The sequence below is a fragment of the Ischnura elegans genome, chromosome 10, assembly GCF_921293095.1.
Source record: "Ischnura elegans chromosome 10, ioIscEleg1.1, whole genome shotgun sequence".
Classification (NCBI taxonomy): domain Eukaryota; kingdom Metazoa; phylum Arthropoda; class Insecta; order Odonata; family Coenagrionidae; genus Ischnura; species Ischnura elegans.
In genome coordinates, this window is record NC_060255.1 from 34,414,640 (window position 1) to 34,437,566 (window position 22,927).

The 22,927-nt window shown below is 37.0% G+C and overlaps 1 protein-coding gene across 1 annotated transcript in view; it reads left to right on the forward strand.

The window, feature by feature from the left end:
- Positions 1 to 22,927, forward strand: part of LOC124167159 (apolipophorins-like) — a 102,113-nt gene that overhangs the window by 75,162 nt on the left and 4,024 nt on the right. The window contains exons 19-26 of the mRNA XM_046544965.1: positions 4,203 to 4,350; positions 4,457 to 4,616; positions 5,445 to 5,636; positions 7,031 to 7,260; positions 8,958 to 9,134; positions 12,082 to 12,234; positions 13,014 to 13,179; positions 21,386 to 21,570. Coding sequence (XP_046400921.1) covers positions 4,203 to 4,350; positions 4,457 to 4,616; positions 5,445 to 5,636; positions 7,031 to 7,260; positions 8,958 to 9,134; positions 12,082 to 12,234; positions 13,014 to 13,179; positions 21,386 to 21,570 — 1,411 coding nt within the window. The remainder of the gene's footprint in view (positions 1 to 4,202; positions 4,351 to 4,456; positions 4,617 to 5,444; positions 5,637 to 7,030; positions 7,261 to 8,957; positions 9,135 to 12,081; positions 12,235 to 13,013; positions 13,180 to 21,385; positions 21,571 to 22,927) is intronic.

Consider the following 22,927-nt stretch of genomic DNA (forward strand, 5'->3'; position numbering starts at 1 on the left):
AAAAGGTTGGGTAATTTTCTAGTTCCTTTTCTTAAACACTTGTTCACGGTAATAATTAACAATGGTGATTTACCCGATGATTGGAAACAGTCATACATAGCTCCCATCTACAAAAAAGGGCCTCGAGATAGTGTTAATTCCTATCGGCCGGTTAGTCTAACTTGCATCGTGTGTAAATTAATGGAGCATCTGATCGCGGACTATATCAAGGAGGTATTAAGAAAAAAGAACTGGTTTTGGGAAGGACAACATGGTTTCCGTAAGGGTTACTCCTGTGAAAGTCAATTAGCATCTCTTTATCAGGATTTGGTGGAGGGGCTTGACAACGGGAAGCAAATTGATGGGGTTCTGATTGATTTCTCAAAAGCTTTTGATAGGGTAGATCATGAGATTCTATTTAAAAAAATAAACGCGCTCGGCTTGGATGGTAGGGTCGTAAAATGGATAAATTCATTTACTGTAGGTAGATCACAACGTGTTAGAGTCGGCGATATTTTTTCCGATGAATTCAATGCCACTTCAGGGGTACCGCAAGGAAGTGTGCTAGGTCCTTTGCTATTTATTATCTACGTAAATGATATTAGTGGGAATATAAAGAGCACAATTAGAATGTTTGCAGATGATTGCATTATTTATAGAGTCATTGACAAAGCAGATGATTGTATCATCTTACAAAATGACCTAAATAATTTGGATAAATGGTCTAAAGAAAATAAAATGATCATCAATGCCAGCAAAACTAATCTAATTAGATTTCGGAAAGGTAGGAGTTGTGTACAAAATGATTACCATATTATGGGTGACTTACTGTCAGAAACCAAATGTTGTAATTACCTAGGAGTGACATTAAGCTGGGATCTGCAATGGGGAACTCATATTGAAAAAACTGCGACCAAAGCTTTCAGGGCGTTACATTTTTTGATGAGGACCCTTGGAAAAAGCTGTAAAAAAACAAAGGAATTCGCGTATAAAACGTTTGTTAGGCCCATTCTAGAATACGGGGCATCAGTATGGGATCCTCATTTGAATCGTGAGATCAAGCAATTAGCAAAAGTTCAGCGATTAGCAGCAAGATTTGTTTTGGGAAATTTCAGAAGGAAGGCAAGTGTCACGGAAATGTTAAAAACGCTGGGATGGAATTCTTTAGAATCAAGGAGGAAGAAAGCACGCTTGAAGTGTGTATTTAAAACTTACAGTGGTGATCCTGCGTGGAGGGAGCTAACGAAGCGGTTAAAAGGACCAAGTTATCTAGGGAGGAGGGATCATAATTATAAGATTAAGGCCCCAAGGCAGCTGACAGATAGACTTAAATTTTCCTTCCTACATCGGGGGATAGAGGATTGGAATGGCTTACCCGAAGAAATTTTTTCTGAGCCATTTCCAACTAACGCCTCTATATTTACCAAAAGGATAGATAAAATTGAATTTTGAGGGCTTTGTAATTGTATATTTAAAAAATTTTGTGTTTCTTGTCTTTTTTATTTGGTCTTACAATTAGTATATTATTGTGTAAAAATGGATTTTGAGGGCAATGTAAATGTAGATATGTATTGTATTTTTGCTGATTTGGTGCTAGGTATACGGGGACATGTATTGTGTAAAAATGGTTTTGTTGAGGGCTTTTTAAAAATTTTGTGGTACTAAGTATTTTGTTTTGCATTGTGGTTTATGTATATTATTGTGTAATAACTTTATGTTACCACCCGACTTCACGGTCGACTTGTAACCAATTATTTAATAATAATAATAATAATAATATGTTCAGTACAACCAGAGTCCAAATACCAACCGATTTTTCTTGATGATACGCCCATCGCTGTCTGGAAAGCTGAAACCTTCTCTTTATAGTCCCGGGAAGGCTGGCTCCTCACGATGGTACGGCATTCGGAACCCTTGTGCCCGAATCTTTGGCACTTGTTGCACTTGTATTTCCTGGAATTCGTTGTTCTCCTCTGCGTCTGCGCGGGCTCGGATCGGCTGTACTGCTGCTTCCCGTGGTTCTTTACTGCTAAGGCTGCTGCCTCCGCCTTATTTTCTCCTCGCCTAGCATCCTCTGCCAATAGCCTTGACTTGACAAATGCTGATGTCAGGGTCTTCCCGCAGTTGTCAAGGGCCGTTGAAAGAGCGTCATACGACTCACCAAGACCGTTAATGAGCACGTAGGCAATTAGCTCATCGTCAGTGTCGTAGTTCATATCTGACAACTTATGAACCACCGACATGACACCACCAACATACGCCTCCATATCTGGGTAGTCTTGGAGCTTTGACGTGTATAATTTCTTCAGAAGAAGTCTCTTACCGCTCGCGTCAGAAGGTGCAAAAGTATTTCTAAGCGAATCCCATGCTTCTTTGGCGGTTTTTGCCTTCCTCGTGTACGAATACAGCTCTGGTCGTATCATAAGTACTATTTTTGACAGAGCTTTCTTTTCGAGTCTTGCGGAATAGTCTTTCTCCGGTATTTTAACCCCGGCAACATAATCCCACAACTCTTCATGCACAAGGTACATCTCCATAGCATAGGCCCACGAGTTATAGTCATTCATGCCCGATAACTTTTCAATTGCTGGCGCAGTATTACTTGCCATATTTTGAAAAATACGGATTAGAATGCAAGCTTCACTCAAAGAAACCAATGTCTACGGAATAAACGCAAGTTAGGCCTATAACGATCGATGAACACCCCCATAATCTATCTCTGGTTATAAGATATAAATATATATTAAGTAATGGGAAAAAAATCTAAACGTATTAAATAAAATTAAGTAGCTGAAAAATCTTTAAATCTGAAATGTTGCTAATTCCGGAAAATAGCCTCGGCAGTCTTCATACATCCCACCTGAAATGGGCTGGCATGGGCTGGATACAAAATGACAATTCACTTCGTTTCCATTAGTCATAAAGAACTTGAGAAATTTCCTTTGTTTTTACATGTTTATATTTTATGTGGCATAATTTCTGTTAGAAGGAAATTAAAAAAAAACATTATGATTCCCTTAACCCTTTCCTACCGGTGCCTACAATAGGGAAATATTTTCCCTGCTACGAGTGGCATGTGAATATTTTAAACATCTTCTTTAGGGAGCTCTTTTTTTTGGGTGGAGTTACTCTGGTATTTTCGTCCCTCAGATTTGGGACTGAACTCAACGGGGCACTCGTACCTTTCCTCTGCCAGTGGTCTAGACCCTCTAACCGTATCATAGCATGAATCGACGTTCGACTTAATGCTTCACTAGTGCTTTCTTCAATCAAACATTTTATTTGATTTTCAATAATTTCCTCTTGTAAATAATTTTAATAGCAATTTTTTTAAGCATTGTGGAATTTTAAACAGGTTTTTAGTGTTTATAACAACAAAATTAGTAAATACAAGGTAATAAGGCTGTAACTCCGGAATTTGTCAGTTTTGACGCTAAAATTTCATTTAAAAATTGCTAACACACAGAAAAACCAACAATTCAATTCATGTATGAAAAAATTGTAGGGTTCAGCAAAATATATCATTGAAAAAACTATTGACAATATAACCGCTTTGCAACGGATTCCTGCGGTGAGGATGATCATAAATGAGTGGGAGGGTCAGGCTTAATTGCTGAGGAGTGGTCCAAAGAACTTGCTTAGCTGGGTCTCAGGCTGGGCCTGAATGCATCTGACAAATGCTACCTCAGCGGTCACTTCCCTTCCCTCGTGTCGGCCAGAGCTGACGTCTAGTCATTTGCATTGAAATATCCACAACAGCTATACCCGACGTCAGGTCTTCTGAATATGAAAATGCCCGTCAGCTCCACCCGACGTCCGGTGTGAAAGGGTTGAGTGCATTTTTATTTGAATCGGTAATCTAAGGGAGCAAAAGCATTGAAACTTTTGAATTATATTCTATTGAAGCTATCTTAAGAGCTACTTAAGAATTGAGGGGTCCTAAGCTAATAAAATGTATGGTTTCTGAAGTCACACGAAGCCCTACACCTGGGCCTCATCTAAAAAAACTATTCAAATCTACATTTAATTCTTAAGTCATCATTGGCATTAATGTTTTTGAAATTTTAGATATGTACTTGGTACTTAACAAAGAAAATTAAAAAAACAACTTATTTCTCTAAAAGATTGTCAAATTGGATATTTTTATAGTGCAAAACAAAGACTAATTGTGTGCCATCTGTCTATAGAAAGGCTTCATATTTCTCAAATAATTTGTCTTGCAGCACCAGCTTTTCCTCTAAACAAGAAGCAAACGCTATAACTTATGAAGGTGTTGGACAACTAAAAATGGGAGATGAAACGAAGAATGCTAATTTCAAGCTATTCACAAAGATGCTTTCTGCAAAGGAAGGAGGAGAAAATGGTTTTGAGGTAAATTGCAGTATATCACATCCTAGTACTCTAACTTATGTTGCTTAAATAGCTTAGAATGTTTACAAAATGGATTTTTTCACACCTTGTTTCCTTATCGATGCAGTCCAAGATGACCTTAGGTATTTCATCAAACAAGGGAGACAAACACAATGTTGTTGGTGAAGCTAAACTAACAAGCATGGAAATTAGATTTTTCAGTAGCTATTGCAAAGGTGAAAGTGAGTGCTCATCCGTGGAGGCATTTTCCAAGGTCAAGTTGGAAGGTAATTAATGTTTGTGAGAAACTATTGTTTTATTTTATATTTTTGATCCTCTCCTGCATTGTATAGATTGTAGAGGAAAAACTAAATTTCACATTAATGCCTTTCTGTATTCAGTTAATTAAATTCCAATAAAAATAACTAAAATTGATTGATCACTTTATCCCATATTTACTATGAATACTCTTCCATTGCATTTTTATAGTTATTGCATTCTATATTTCCACTTCCAAATGGAGTAATAAAAATGTGCAATACATGTACATATATGATTGCTAATTTATTTTAATACCTTTATCTACACTGCACCCCTTGCATGCTTGGTACAGAAATGTTCATTGCTCTACAATTACTATACAAAAATGCTTTTCCTAGATTATATTGCTATTTTCTCTTTCTTTCTGAATTATTTATAGTTATGTGAATGTATATTGACAGGTTAACTTTCCATCAGTTGAACACACTTATGAGTTTAAAAATTATTTTCTCTGCTCAAATTTTATATTTACTACTATAATTAATTTGATATCAACTATTATTAATTATATTATATATAATTCAACTACATTTAATTTACCTGTCTGACCTTTAAAAGTTGTAAAAAATAGTTAAAATTTTATTCTAAATGTCTCCTATTTTTGAATCTAGGGTGATTATTAGAACTTTGGACAAAATAAATTATTATTATTTGTTATTATTTGTATTTTTAATCAATAGAACTTTCCCTAGCCTCTAATAATTTGCTATTTTTACCTCAAAACATTTTGGTATGGATTTAAATTTTTAGGAAAAATTTTTTGCAAAAATTGTATGCTTTTACTTCACTTACAGGTTTGCAGCATGACAGGGAACATGAATTTAAATTTATTGTGGACTTGGAGAAATTGTTCCATGTGGTTCCAGTAAGTGTGATAGGTAACACTCATCGCTCAGAGTATGGTCTGGACCACAAAGTTGAAGCTCAAGTGAACAAAGGGAAATCCAAATACTCTTACCATCTTTATGCCATGAAAGAGGAAGCCGGTAAGTGTACAAGATACCCTTTATAATGTTGCATATGTACTGAAATTCATGTGTGAAACACACACCAACTTTGAAGTGTCTTAATATATCATTGAGTACCATTTTTTTTTTATCGAGTCAGGCATTTAGGGTTGGTATTGCTGTACTTTGTTTTGCGAAATGGTGCCCCTGTCATATCATTCATTGTATCGTATTCACAATTCTTTGGCAGTCATAGCTCCTTTTTTGATGAAAAACTCTCAATAGTTAAAAAGTCATGTTTAAAAAAATTAAAGTAGTAATGCATATTATGCACTATTAATACCACAGAAATAGGATGCATAGGGGATTGAAGTCCTTAACCCTTTATAACCCAACGTTGCTTCTAAGCAACATCAAAAATGTTTAAACATTCAGCTCTATTTAGGAGATATCTGAACTAAGTATTATATTTTAGTGTAAATTATAGTAATGAAATATTTAGCTGCGGGGATAATTATCATTGAATGTAAAATTTTCAAGTTTTCGAAATGAAAACTTTGAAATTCATTCATTGTATCCACCAATTTTACAATGACTTAGCTGGTTGTGTTTGGCTTGCAGGAAACAAGAATGTTGTAGCTCTAATTCATTCATGACTGTGAGTTTTTTTAAGGACAAAATCTCTCAGAATTCAGATATATTTATCCCAGTGTACTGATCAGGGAATAAGGTAAAATGGATGAGGAAGTGAAAGTAAGAAAAAGAGGAGAGGCATGTGAAATTCAGTTGATGGTTGCCAGCATCAGCAATCATGTTTAGTCTCTTTGGTAAAGTTTTAAAGTAGCAGATGTATTACCTGCTGAATATAAAAAAATGTGCTTAGCTGGAGACAAAATGTTGCCTGAATATTGAGTGACTGGAAATGAAAGGCAATATTGTTCATCAAAATAAATGTTGTGGACTTCTATAAGTGTTCTCTATTCTTTTCTAAAGAGATTTTTCTTGTCTGATTTTTTTATAGACATGCCATCTACTTTATGGGTTCCTAATTAATTGTATAGTTATGGCTAATTTATCATTGATATGCCCATTTTTAATGTAAACCTATTCAATGAAATTTAATTCGGTGAAATATAATGCATATGTATTTTATTTTCCATATGGCTACATCATTGAATGATTAAAATAGTTATGTACATATTTATTTTTTTGTTTCTGTGTATATTTAACCGTAATTAATTTGACACTGCCATATTTCTGTTCTATTTGATATCTTTCAGAAAAAAATTATATAAATAACATAAATAATGATATAATTCATGAAATAATTTTTGTGATGACTTGGGATGGTCATAAGTTTTCAGACAAATATAAAAAAATTAGGTATTGTTGATTTAAAAAACTGAGTGGTGTTGGTATCATGAATCTTTCAGGGGCTGTTCTGGTACTTCCCAAGAGGACATTGGCTGTTGTTGCTACCTTGGAGGCTAAACCAAATGTGGGCGAGTACGCTCAAATTCATAGTGGAATCTCTGTCTGGCTGGACAAAGAACGCCACCCAGAACTGAAAACATCAGGATCTTTTGTCGTTCTAACCAAAGTGAAGGTTCCTGAATTAGCCATCAAGACTGAAGCTAAGCTGAGCCATCCTTCTCTGGGAAGGGTAAGTGCATTTCTTTTGTTACTGTTACTTGCAATATCCATTAAAATATCACGATATATATCATCCGATACAAACATCGGAGTCCATAAAAATCGCCTACCGATAAAATACCACGATGTATCATTTCATAAAATAATCTCCAGCCCGATAAAAATTTGCCTTCAGATAAAATATATCACGTTATATATGTAATTCGATGAAAAAATACCTCCTATTTAATATCGCGATGTACCATACATTAGGGAGTTTTTAACGCACCGATTTATGGTCTAGCATAAACGAAGGCCAACCCTATGCATATTCTAGCCATAAACATTTTCCCAAACTAATTTCCCGATGCCAAAACATGATAATTTATCGCGCGCGATGACGCGATCGGGTGATAAATCACGATGTTTTATCGCGGCTGCGGCTTTTATGAGACAATAAATCGTGGTATTTTATTCGAGCAGCAAGTTTTATTGGACGATATTTCGTAATATTTTAGCAGTGGCGATTTTTTTATCGGATTATCTAGCGTAGTATTTTATCAAATGGCGATTTTTATCAGGCCCAATATTTGTTATCGGATGATATATCTTTATATTATATCGAAAGGATATTTCTACCTTATAATAGTAGTTCCGTAGTATTTTATCGGAAGACTATTTTTAACGATTCCGATATTTTTAATGGCTCAGTTAATTTATCGCACCCGATATTTTTATTGGACGATATATCGTGATATTTTATCGGTTCCAATATTCTATCGGTCCCGATCGGGTATCGATACTTTTATTGGGCCCTATTTATCGGACAATTATTTATCGATAATGTACAAAAGTCAAATTAGTATTCCCGATATAATTAATTATCGCGATATTTCACGATATATATCGCCCAGGGCAAGTGGCGCAGTCACGTCTTGGGGTACCAATAGGGGAAGGGAAGGAGGGGAGAATTTTATGGGGCGCCGCCTTTTAAATTTAGGCCTAAAACCTGGCTATGCCACTGAGTGACCTATTGGATGTAGCCACTGACTATTGGCAGATGGGTCCCAGGAGTTCAAACCTGGGGTGAAACTTTGGGCTCCCCAAAATTAATAATTATCTGTAGAACTAGCCCAGGGAAAGGAACTGGCCCCCCTCCTTTAGGTGTGATATTCGCATGCGCGGTTTTGTGATTAAGTGTCAGGGGTGAGCTCTACCCTCACCTTTCCAAACCAACCTTCAGGTTTGAATGCGGGGAGAGTGAGTATCGTAGAGAATATTTGACAATTTTTTTTATAGATTCTAACTTTTAGTGAAAACTTGTACAAATGAATTCAAAGTCAAAATGATGTCACTTTGACATCAGAATGACCCGCAAAAAGTCACCTTTACAGTCCTGACTGAATGGTGACTTTTTGTGGGTCATTTTGAGGTCAAAGTGATGTCATTTTGACTTTTCTTCCTCCTTGGGTGTATTTCAATTAACTCTCGTATCCCATTGCATGCAGTTTATTTTGAATTCAATTTTGGCTAGATTTTTGGCTCATTCTTTCTTAAAAAGACAAGAGTCGGACCTGTAATTGGGAGAAGTTTAGAAACCATATCCTGCATTGAGTATGATAACCTAGAAAATGAATCTGTGATAATGTCAGACTGAGTGGAATTATGTGTAATGAAATTCATGTTTTTTTCACATTGAACTACATAGAAATATGCGATCATTTGCAGGATTTGGCTATCCGTGGAGAGTTAGAGTGTTCAGTCACCAACATTGAGTTTGATTCTAAGTTGGAGTTTGATGTCTTTGCTGAGGAAGATAAAATAGTTGTTGTTTCCGCAAAGTTGGACAAGGTGATGCAAGAAAATGGTGGCAACCTGACTGCTATGGTGGATTTCAAGAGCAAGGTTAGCTTATAAATTGCATGCTTTGTCGTACGAATCATCCTGAGAAAATTTTCTGATCTCTGTAAATATGTATAATTAGCGGTGGGAAGGAAAATTAAATATTTTGTGGTATAATTACATACTTTTATATTTAACCTTCCATAGGGTATGTCAGAGTTTTCCTGGCCTACAAATGGTTGTGAGAATACCAATTTTGGTTTGAATTACTAATCGGTAACCTTAGCAATTTCAAAGTTCGATTCTCATTGCTACAGTACTGCCTGGAGCGATCTGGCCAGGTCGGCTATTGCCGAGGGCTTATCATCAAGCAAATATGAAAGGTGTTATAGAAAAAGTTCAGATTACATGAACCAAAGTTCTTTTTTGATTATAAAATTCTATTTTTTCATTATTTGCTTTATTTACAACATACTTGGTATACAAATATTATATGATAAGTAATTGAAATAAAATCAGAATAAATAAATAAAAAATTACCGGATGCTTTTGCGAAAGGGTTGTACAAAAAGTTATTGTAGTGGTTTTTAAGATTTCAGTGAAGTGTCAGAGGAACAATTCATGTAAAATATAATAAAATCATAATATATACATTATTAAATTTTTTAATCTGTGAAATTCTCGCAATTCATAGTATATTATATTGCAAAATTGCTATTTTTTATTAACTTTCCTCTAGTTTTCAAGAGCCAGAATAGGGTAAAAATTAGAGATGGGTCAAATAGCAGATTTCTCGAACTCGAATATCGAATTCGAATATTAAATCATTGCTCGAATATTCGAATATGTACCTTGAATTTCGAATACCTCGAATACTAAATGATGAATGCTGGAATGTTTGACTCGGTTGCCTATGCAGCAGGCAACACAAGATTTTGGGGAGTAATTTTGATTCCCTTTAAAGGATTCGAACACGAATTTAGCTGATTAATGAATATTTTAATTTTATGGAAACAATTGGGCATATAATTAATTCAACTAACATCTCTTTACCCCCACTCCTGCTGCCAAGTGCAAGCTGACAATCTGAGGCATTTTGTAAAATACAAGCTCTTCTCCACCGGATTTTCTTCAATTATTTTCAGTCCATCTTTGGGAGTTCTCAGGAGATAAGAAGATGAATTGGAATTGCTATCAGGGAGTAACCAAATATCCTGAGAAAATATCCCTTCGTCTGGGACGGTAACAATAAAGATTTATAGCACCACTCATAAATTTTAACTTGATATATGTTTTCGGAAAAAAATACCGCATTAACTTCGGAGAAGCTCTGCTGCTCATGTCGAGTCTCGCCAGAATGCCAAGTCTCCGCCCTATTTTGACATTTATTTCCTCGCGTAAAATGCTTAAATAAAGTCAGAAATGCGTCGCGTTTGGTCTTGTTCTTTTTAAATTACGCGCACATTACTAATATTTCAATCGAATAAAGGTGTAATAATAATTGCCGAAAGTCATTGTTAGACACCTTTCGGGCTAGTAGATGACTCATGCAGCAGTTGACCTCCAGAAAGGGGGAAATTCGAAGCAGGTAGGTAGAAAAAGGTCAGTGGGTGAGAAAAGGGGGTGGGCGCGAGACACGTTTTTATTTTTCTCGCGTAACTTGATATTTTTTTTGAAGCTAAGGTCTTCGTAATATGATCCCTGCGTAGGCTGGGACCTTCTTTTATTTCGGAGAAGAGGAAAGGCTCAGAGGGGGATCTTGGGAAATGCGCTAATGTTGCTATCCCACGGTACTCATGCAGCAGTGGAACTCCAGAAATGGGGAACTTCGAAGCAGGTAGGCAGAAAAAGGTCAGTGGGTTAGAAAAGGGGGGCGTGAGACACGTCTTTATTGTTCTCGTGTAACTTGATATTTTTTTCGAAGCTAAGGTCTTCGTAATACAACCCCTGCCTGAGCGAGGACCTTCTGTTTGATTTCGGAGAAGATGTAAGCGTCAAAAACGATTCTATTATTTTCCGGTAACTAGATATTTTTTCGAAGCTAAGGTCTTTGTAATACGATCCCTGCATGAGCTGGGACCTTTTGTTTGATTTCGGAGAAGAGAAAATCGTGAGATTGGGTGAGGCGAATGCTGAATGGAGGGGGTTAGCAGATCGTGGGAAATGCGCCGATGTTACTATCCCACGGCACTGGAGTTTCCTGGTGGGGGAAACAGGGGATTTTCGGATTTTTTCACCTGGATCAATTTAGGTTCCCCACGTCGAACTCTTTTCACCGCTCTGACCCGCGAATTTGATGTAGTTCGTCAACTTGCCTATAACGGCGCTGCATGCACTAAAAGACTAGAGTTCTGTACATTTTTCCGAGTCAACTACCAACGACGTGCGTGCGACAGTGTGTGACGCGAAATTCAAAGTATTCGAGGTATTCGAGGCGGTACTTTTCGCATAACTATTCGAGACCTCGAATATCGAATAATTTCTAGTATTCGAGGTATTTGCGGTTACTATTCGCACATCTCTAGTAAAAATCCATTTCCGAGCATGCAATTTCCCAAAATTTTCTGGGGGAGAACCCCAGGCTAGGAGGGCCCTAATTTGAACCCTAATTAAGGAGCCCCAATCACCCCAGATGGCCCCTGAGTACTGCATTTTAATTTGGCATTATTCCTCTTGGGAAAATTATTGGATATCTCAGTGCAGCTAATGCATAGGCGGATCCAGGGGGGGGGCACGGGGGCACGTGCCCCCCTAGACCCTCAAAAATATGCAAGATTTTTAATACGGTCCCATTATCATTGCATTCGTTTTGTATTGCGAGGTATCCTTGTGCCCCACCCAGAACAAAATCCTGGATACGGCCTTGCTTGTGCCCCTCTCAGAAAAAAATCCTGGATCCACCCCTGAGCTAATGAATTTAGGTTTTGCGATACATAATGTAAATTGCTGAGGTTTTTTTTGTAGAATTTCCCCCATAAGTAATATTTTTCCCCCATTTTGATTTTTTTAGGGCCAAAAAATTGATGCTGAATGGGTGACTTATGGATTTTATGCTGACCGTTCTCTTGGATTGGGTTCATTTTTCACATACCTCAACCACAATAATGAGCACCGAGACACTGGAGCTGTTTTCCGGGTGAATCCCAAATCTCTGTTCCTTTTGGTAAGTCCATGAATGCTGTGAGAATGCAATTTTTGCTTCGAAGAATGGGGAAATGTAATCAGCTTAGAAATGTGGATGAATGGTCAGCTATACATACTATGTTACATGATAATAATTATTATTATTAAATTGCTACAAGTTGGCCATGTGGCCTGTTGGTAACATGAACATACCATGAAAACAATTGAAAATATTGTAAAAAAAACCCTTGAAACCTACTTCTTTTACTGACTTTTAAAAATACCTACGTAACTTTTTTGGGAAGGGCTAAAATATTTTTACTGGTAGGTCCTGGTCAAGAAGAAAAACTGCTTTACGTTTGTCCTTTGTGATTGGCACTTTATCTTAAGGATCCCATGCTTTTTCCTCACTCACTATTTTAAACATCCCATATAGCATGTTTCTTTTCCTCCTTTCCTTTAAACTCTCCCATCCCATATACTCTGAGCATATCTGTAACACTCTCTGTTTTTTGTGGTTTCCCAACACATATCTTATAGCTTTTCTCTGCACCTTCTCCATTTGGCAGTATAAGCCTTATGAAGAGCAAGGGTCATAATCAGTATTAAATATAACTTGCCATTGGATCAATTTGTGGAAATAACAGTTTAGCCATGTTTGGCTTGCAAATCATTTAATAGTAAATGATAAATAGTCTAGTCTTAATTAATATATTCTATTATTTCTTTTGATTCATTATCTTGTGATTGCTAGATTTGAATGGTTTATTGTACTTTTCTATCAAACTAAGTAAAATTTTTGTTTTAATTTTCTCTTAGGTTAAGGCAGACTCTCATGAAGTTCTGAAGGCTGATTTGAAGGCAGATATTTCAGAAGCTAAGCAGGTTTTGGTCAGTGAAATCGGTGTTCTCGGTAAACACACTCACGTTGATACGTATGAGTTCAGTGGTTCCAATTCATTCAAATACTCCTCACACGAGAAGGGTAAGTACATATTATGGTAATGAATTCATGGTAGAAAATTATGATAGACTTTATACATTTTTCCTTAATTATGTTTGGAAATTTCTCAATATCCCATCCCGTCTTCGTGAAATTATGAACGTAGACTTCAATCAATGTGAGAAAATTTTTCATTGAAAGACTTAAGACTTCTAACAATTTTGCCCTTTCTTGTGGGGAAAAAATATTATGTGATATGTATTTGCTGGTACTTGTTGTAAATAGTTACTGGGGGGACGATGGTTTTAGATTCAGGAGGAGTGGTAAATGAACACGACCACACGTGTTGAATAACATGGCGAAACTGCAATTTATTAAAAGAACAAACTTCCGGTGAAGAACAAAAAAACAAATGAATACAGTAATACGATAGTTGGGAGATTACCAGCCATATTCAAACAAAAACAATCACAACACTCTCCCTTAATCTACCAACTTTACATTGCATTTTTACAATTAACCATACCCAGAGGAATAATGCACTTGCGGTGTGCAGTCACATTAAGTGCCTTAGTAAACACATCGGCAATCATTTTTTCAGATTCCATGTAATTGAGGACAACCTTCTTATGCTTAACAAGTTCCCTGATGTGATGAAACTTCACTTCTATATGCTGAGTGCGAGCATGCAATCCATTGTCAGAGGCTAATTTTAGTGCACTCTGGTTATCATTCCATAAAAGAATTGGCCCCTTCCTACCACATAACTCAGAGAGTAACCCCTTCAAGTAAGTGGCCTTCCTACCTGCAGAGTCAATGGCAATATACTCTGCCTCGGTTGAAGACAAGGCAGTTACACTTTGTTTTTTTACTCTCCCAGCAGATTGGTCCACCAGCAGACACAAAAACATACCCAGTCACTGATTTTCTGTTGACGTCATTAGCAAATGACGCATCAACAAAACCACAAATATCCGGATTATTCTCAGTCCTTCGGAATTCTATTCCTGCATCAATTGTTCCTTTTAAATACCTTAACACTCTTTTCACACACTGCCAGTGTTCATTTCCATAGCAGTTGTTGAACTGGCTGAGGTAATTGGTAGCATAGGATATATCAGGCCTGGTACACACTGATAAATACAGTAAACTTCCAATCACTTGTTGGTAAGGTACACTATCACACGTTATCGATTCACCCTTGGTCAGTCGAGTGCCAGGAACCATAGGGGTTGACACAGATTTACATTCTGCCATCCCCACCTTACTCAGCAAGTTCAAAATTACCTGTTTTTGGTTCAACTTTACTTTACCATTACCCATTTCTACCCTCATTCCCAGGCAATCCACGACTGATCCTAAGTCTTTTACCTTAAAACAAGAGTGGAGCTTTTGTTTCAGTTTCTCAGCTTGAACTTCATCATTAAAGAATACAAAAAAGTCATCAACATAAACACATATTATAACCATGGATGCACCATCTCTCCAAAAATAAACACAAGGCTCATGTTGAGATTTCTTAAAACCAACACTTAATACGACTTCATCCATTCTCTCATACCAGGAACGCGAAGCCTGTTTCAGGCCATAAATGGCCTTCTTTAACTTATACACTTTACTTGCATCTGAAACAAAACCTTCCGGTTGGTACATGAAAATGTCTTCACTTAGTGAACCATTCAAAAAGGCTGTGGAAACATCCAAGTGATGTACATGCAAACCATGAGCAACAGCAATTGAAAAACACAATCGTAAGGTATCATGTCTCACCACAGGAGCAAAAGTGTCAAGATAATCAATACCATAACGCTGAGAGAAACCCTTAGCTACCAGGCGAGCCTTATACTTGTCCACTTCTCCCTCCCCATTCCGCTTGAATTTAAAAACCCATTTGCATTGCACTATATTTCCACCCTTAGGTCTGTCTACAAGATCCCACACATCGTTTTCCTGAAAAGAACTGATCTCTCTTTCCATAGCTTCTTTCCAATGAATTTTATCAGTACCATTTAATGCCTCGGTAACTGATGTAGGTTCTACCTTTTCATCACATGCTAAATATAACTCAAAACCAGGAAATTCCTTCCTTTGCCTTTCCCTCATAGGATACCTCCTTTCACCTTCATCGACATTATTTCCAGGATTTATTTGCACCTCATTTGCATCCGCAAAAGACAGATTTTCAATATCATTCTCTGCTCCATGAATGTGATTGACATTGGCATTTGTTTCACTCTGACAATGAACATCATCACTGACATTACACACTGAAGTAAATGGCAAATCATCATCTAAGTTTACAGGCACAGGCATACTGAAAGAACCCTTCTTCCCCTTACCAATAGCCTTAATTGCAGTGAAACTATTTTCAATGAATTTAACATCACGAGCAACAAGAATTTCTCTCGGGTTTTCAGGATTAAGCAAACGATACCCCTTGGAAGCTGAAGAGTAACCCACAAAGACCATTTTCTTGCTCCTAGGATTTAGTTTATCCCCCCTTATTTCCTCAGGGATTAGAGCATATGCATCAGAACCAAACACCCTGAGCTGATCATAGCTGACTTTCTTACCTGACCACAGGACCTCAGGGACATTGTCAGGGACACTCCTGTGGGGGCTTCTGTTTAATAAGTACACAGCAGTGTTAGCTGCTTCTGCCCACATCTCCTTAGGACTTCCTGCGTGAAAGAGCATGCATCGCACTTTCTCCAGAATGGTGCGATTCAGTCTCTCTGCTACACCATTTTGCTGTGGAGTATACCTTACAGTTCTCTGATGTGTGATTCCTCTGCTTTTAAAGAAATTCTGTAACTCATCACTCAAGAACTCAGTTCCATTATCAGACCTGAAAATTTTCAACCTTTTACCAGTTACATTTTCAGCCATATTTACAAAATCAATCACTCTCTGCTTGGTTTCAGACTTGCTCTTTAAGAAATAAACAGTCGTTCTGCGAGAGAAATCATCTATCAAAGTAAGAATGTACCTTGACCCACTCCATGACTTTACATTAGAACCAAAATCACACAGATCAGAGTGAACAAGACCTAGTACCTCATCTGCCCTAGTACCTCCTTCCTTAGGAAAAGGATTTCTGTGCTGTTTTCCAAGAACACAAGCATTACAATCATCAGCAGGTTCATACTTGAAATCAATGCAATCACTTAATTTATCCCGCAACAATATCATATTTTGCATACCCAAATGACCCATTCTTTGATGCCACAATTCATAATCATTAATATTGCACACAAATGCCTGCTTTGATTTAACATCCAAACGGTATAACCCATTACTCGTTCTACTTGCAGTAGCTAGTTCTGTACCATTACAGACAAAGTCATCATCATACATTTTACAACCCTTTTTATCATAAACAACAGTGATCCCTTTGTCGGCAACTTGACTTACAGAAATCAAATTTTCTTTCAATCCAGGAACATGCACAACATGTTTAAGTTCACAAATGTGATCACTTACATTTAGGTTCACAGATCCAACACCTCTGCTTTTAAGCTTACCGTTATTTCCGACAGTAATCTCAATATGACTGTCAACGTCACGACAATAATCATGCATACGGTCTTCATGGGGTGACATATGCACGGATGCTCCGGAATCTACAAACCAATCTGAGTCACACGATGCAGCCGACAGGGCACACAGAAGACTTCTCAGCGGTTTCCTATTTTCTCCTTTCTTCTCTCCCTTAACCTCGGCTCTGTTCTCGTTCGGATCCCTCTTCTTCTGCGACTGCGGGCATTGTGTTTTAAGATGCCCCTTTTCACCACAGTTCCAGCACTTCCACGCCTTCACAACTGATGAACTCCCAGCCATGGTCGAAGAGTTGTACTTCTTGCCCTTGGAATACAGGGCAGTGGTTTCGGGAACACTCGCATTTTGACCGGCACTCACGCTCTTCCGGTAGCTTTCGTCTAGCAAAATCGTCTTCACACGATCCAAATTTAAGACATTCTCCCCACTCGTGATGGCCATGACAAGATTGTCATACGAATTTGGCAGCCCCTGAAGCAACATTGCTGCAACAAAGTTTTCCGCCATCGGCTCACCGATACCCTCGAGCTTGTGTGCCAACATTATCACCTCGCTGATATAAGTGTCCATGGTTTCAAACTTTTCGAGCCTCATTTGGCACATAGAACGAAGCAGGGATACATACCGCCACTTGCCTTTATCCTCATATGCCTTGGATAAAGCATTCCAGGCATCCTTTGCCGTTTTAGCTGGCCTTACATGGGGATATACCACAGGCTGCACCATAAGGCAAATGTCTGCTAAAGCTTTCTCGTCCCTACGTTCTTTACCTTCGCCATTATCACTTCCCTGGACACAACTCCACAATCCATTACGACGTAAATAGTTCGTCATCGCGAACGACCAGTCATAATAGTTTTCCCGCCCAACGAGTTTTTCGAAACCATACGCCTGCGAAGTGACCTGAGATTCTTGCATCTTTGCTACCACACGGTTTACCACAAAAATAAAGAAATCTGAATTCAGCAGCGCAGTGGAAGCGTGCTGGGCCCATAACCTGTTGTAAATAGTTACTGGGGGGACGATGGTTTTAGATTCAGGAGGAGTGGTAAATGAACACGACCACACGTGTTGAATAACATGGCGAAACTGCAATTTATTAAAAGAACAAACTTCCGGTGAAGAACAAAAAAACAAATGAATACAGTAATACGATAGTTGGGAGATTACCAGCCATATTCAAACAAAAACAATCACAACAGTACTTCCTATCCATCACATGAGATTGGGGGAGATTCAGCTTGAACCCATCCCCAAATGACTCATTTAGTTGATGGAGTTAGATATAAAACTTTGATATTTATTTTAGTTTCATACCTTTGAAAAAATAATTTGTAATGCTCTTCCCCAACAACACACATTTGGATATACATATGTATTTATATTGTATTTTCATGAGTCACATACATATGTATTTTTTTAATGTATTACATCTGTAGTACATATGTATTATTGAATGTATTTCCTTTGTATTCATACATATGTAAAAGTGGTGCGTGTTACACGATAAATACATTTGTATTTTTTGTGTATTTTTGAAATTTAGATACTTATGTAAATGTGGTCAAAAATACACAAAAAATACAAATGTATCTATCGTGTAACACGTACCACTTTTACATGTGTATGAATACAGAGGAAATACACATATAAATGTGGTCAAAAATACACAAAATATACATTATGTATATTTCCTGTAATACTTGGGAGGTAGATTTTCGTGGCGTCTTGCGAAATGTTCATAAACATTTTTTCCAGAAATAATATGTTCACAGCAAACGCCAGATTTCCTTATTTTAATGATCATTCATCCATTCGAATTTATACCCAGAAAGCTTAAAAATAAATCATATACTGGTCGATGTGAGCAAGGGTAGTAAAGATGGCGGCCATTTATGTTAATTTGTAAATGCACGGGAAATAGAGACGTATTACATATGTAAAATTCAGTTTCTATCCGCAAAATATACACATGGAAAAATGGTTCACAATACATGAAAAATAAAAAACATAGTACTTGCACAGAGCAAAAGTAAAAGCGAAGTTTATTTTTTTAAACAATATTTTAATGTAACTGTTTAAACAAAAAAATTAAATTCTCAATTCCGCGGCTCCACTGTCGCTAGGGAAGTGAGTGGGAGTGATACAGTCATAATCTCGTTGACAGTTAACCTCGGCATTTCGTTTGAGACTATGAGAACGTGCTGTAGGAGAAACTCCGACATCTACGCTAATAACCAAAAGGAAATCCGTACTTAACTAGCTACTGATGTAGAGTTGTTTTATATTTGTTTGTATTATTATACGTATTGGAAGAATTGACATAGTGTTTTAATCCTCGATAACCGGTGCGTGTGGATGGTGTGCTCAACCCGAAGCTATGTTTTGCTGGAAATGTGCTTCAATACCGCACGTTATTGCAATTCGTGCAAGCCAGCTCCAACTGTTTCCTGTCACTGGATTATTAAGGTAAGGTATGATTTATCTTTTATTATATTGTACGCATACATAGACTACATTAATTATGTTATTTGAGTATATTTGGATACAACTATTGGCGCAATGTGTTGACCACATTGCGCCAATAGAGGTAATTATTTTGTTTATGTTTGGCTACTGTTTTCCTTTTTTGTTGAGTTATGTATCGAGGAGACTGGTCTCCAATGAAGCTATATGGTAAAAAATAGTAATGTCAATCTTGTACGTATAAATTAATAGATTATGAGTCGTATAGTAATTCCGTGCTTCGCGGCTGAAGTTACATTTTTTTTTTCTCTTAATTAAGAGCAGAAAAAATTATTGAAAGGAATGTTTTCGTTCACTCGTAAGTTGTTTTATCGCTGTTTATTACCACAACCTACTGTATTGTAGTTCTTGCATTCCTAGTTATCCTATGCTTTAGTCATAACATCTTTGACCGTAGACTTATCAGCGTAGCCTTGTCACTAATAGATTCCTCGAGGTTCCGAGCCGTTTTGCCCACTACTTCTAATTATTTAACGAACAAAAAGTATTGGTCGTATAATATTGGTTCCCTTAAAGCAAAATGTAATATTTCTTTCATCTTGAAATGCAGTCAATCGAGGTGCATTTCGTCATTATTATTAACACAAGATAAATACGTAATTTTCATGCGAAAGTTTGTCATTATACGTAAGAAAAAGGTGCGTACGGGCCAAATTAATTAATTATAATTTTCTTTTCATGCTCTTTCGCGCATACCCAGGAGGCGACGATGTAAATAGCTTGGCCTGGACAAGAGGAGTATGGATTACGGAAAAAACGACGAAGCAAAGCCAGAAGACCATGTGGAATTGTTAATACCGAGGTAGGTATGGTTTGAGGGAAAAAAATTTTTTAATCCATAATGGAGAGGTTTCTTAAAGTTAAGCCTGAAATTATCGGTCGTATGAAATTTATTTGTTTGAAAATTTGATATCACAAGTTTATATTTTTTCTGTGTGAATCATCCGCTACTAAATCATGGTACTAATATATTAGTATCATGTACTAAATAAGCATAACAATGGATACACTTTTTCCTAGTTAATTTATATTTTAAAGTAGTTGTATGATCTTTTCTCATATTTCTCATTCTTCTTAAGAGAAAGGCTATTAATTTTGTAAAATGAAAGCATATCCCCAAAATATATGATTTCTCAAAGGACAAGGTCAAATCTGTGCTAGTTGGGACCTCGACATAATTGGTAAATGAAAAAAATTAAAACTTATGTCTGGAATCTAGCAGAGAAGCCAAACTTTCATTTGCATTCAGAATACAGAATTAGTACTAAAATTACAGACTTCACAGAATACTGACTGCCTATATATGAATTGAAAAAAAAAAAAATTGAAAGGCCTTGAGCTCCTATTCAGATCTTACAAAAAGATATATTTTTGCATGACTTTTAAACTTGACTTCTTCTTTTCTCCTTTCAGGAAGTGGCAATTGGTGCAGAGTTGTTATCCTGAATTCAGGTTTCTTCTTGTGCAATGGGTTTCAACGCTTGTTCCGTGCTAACATTTTTTTCTATTTTCCAACTCAAACCATTGTTTGTACTTGATTTATCTTTGTGCCATTTTTTAAACTAAGTTTCACCTACTGTTTGCTGGCCCTTAATGCTTGTTAGCAATATTCATGGCCACACTTGTTCTTTGTATGAATTATTTTATTTTTCTCTTTGAATAAATGTTTTATTATCTGTATGTTCTGGTTTCCTTGTATTTATTCATCCGTTTGATCCATATTGATATTAAGTGGATGTGGGTCAGAAAATCAATATGTATAATTCGTGTACGAGGGCCTGCAGATACATATGTATATTACATGTAAGGATATTCAGATTTCCAATTTGTAATACGCATGTATACTTACATCCTGAGGGACTTTTGAGCCACTTTTACGTGAAATATACAGACGTAATACGATTGTATTCCATCGTATACATATGTATAAGTCATGTATGGGTATTCAGATTTCCAATTTGTAATACGCACGTATACATACATCCATAGGGACTTTTGAACCACTTTTAAAAGAAATATACCGATGTAATACGATCGTATTCCATCTTATACATATGTATTTGGTCACGTATTTTTTGTGTATTATTGATGTAATACAAATGCCGTGTTATCTGGGTTGCAGCTGTTCGAAAATTGTAAAAAGTTACTCTCTTTCTCTCATCAGGATCACCAGATGATCAGATTGAAGCTCATGGCACTCTAGTCTGGGACAAGGCATTTGAAGTTCATGCTGATAGATTGAAAGGAGGACAGAAGGAGGTGTTGGCCCACTTGTTTGTGAACCTCAATAAGGAAAACTTCTTTGATGTCAAGCACACTTGGGAGCAAGACCATGTGAAACAATATGTGGTGAGTAAAATATTCTTAAAGTTCTGCTCATGATCTGTTTAGCATTGTTTCAAGTGCTCATGGGATTTTTGAAAGTACAGTAGAGCATCCGAGTAGGAGACTATCCATTATAATGTTGGCTGAGCCTTATCCAATTGTAGGACAAAATGGATGTTGTGGTCATGGTCATTATGTCAATTCCATTGTCTTACATACTTACTGTTTTTCATGAGGTATCATTTATTGGCCTACCACTCACTAATAGGGTAGTTTCCTTCATCAAAGAAAACGAAAGGCATTGATTGCGATTCGTTACCCACCATTAGTGTATTCATAATATACAAATTATTTTGTTTTAGAAATACCGGGTTAGACGAATGGCAATGGTCCATTTTTATCCTCATTTGAAAAGGGCCAGATTGGCGCCCATGCAATGCCACTCCACGTGACGTCACAGGGACCTAGTTTCTATAGGAGAAGATAGGAGTTATACATCGTCTGAGGTTACCAATGCATGCATGAGGCGCAGAGCTCAGGGAAATATGTCTTAAAAATCACTTATTAAAACTGGCTAAGGTCGGAAAGTTTTCCTCGTTTGATAAGTTATTAATAATCCTTATTTAAGCCAAGCGCTACCAGCCAGCAGGGTACTAGGCTACCCGCCAGCAGCCTGCGTCGTATCAGCGCAAAGCCTCGCCTCAAGGTCACCTCGCAGGGCGGCAACGGGAACCAGAAATACGTCACGCGGAGAGAATTCCCGGCATTCATACTTACGCGTCGCGTTTTCGCGTGCTTGAAATTTTTCACTTTTCATTTAATCGCGAAAAATAGATATCGTCATTTAAAAATCTAAAAGCGTGAAATACGTACTCCAGGAGTAATAATCTTTCGATTTAGGCAATAAAAAAATAATAGGATACCACCCTATTGCATTCATACAATGCAATGAAGTGAATGAATACGGACAATTTAAGAGAAGTGAAAAGTAAGGGATACACACAAAAGAGTATTTATTGGGCAATACTGAGGAGGAAGATTGAATGAGTAAAAAATCCAAGGGTAAATTGTGGCTTGACTGGATCTCAAAATCAGAACCTTCTGATTTTATGCTGCAGTCCTCTCGCTTTCCTGCCCGTCCCCTTTTCAAATGAATCAGTTTTTAAATAGAATGGGTGCTACATACAGAGTTCATGAATTTATTGTCTCTTTTATTGTCTGTCTGGGATTTCCACTTCATTGGGATGGATAATATAAACCTCTTGTGTAATCTTATGGAACTAAAATATCAGGATTTGCCTTAATTGAGGTTTTACAAAGCCCATGTTTGAATTATTGATACATATATATTTATGAAATACAGTGCAACCTCGATAAAACG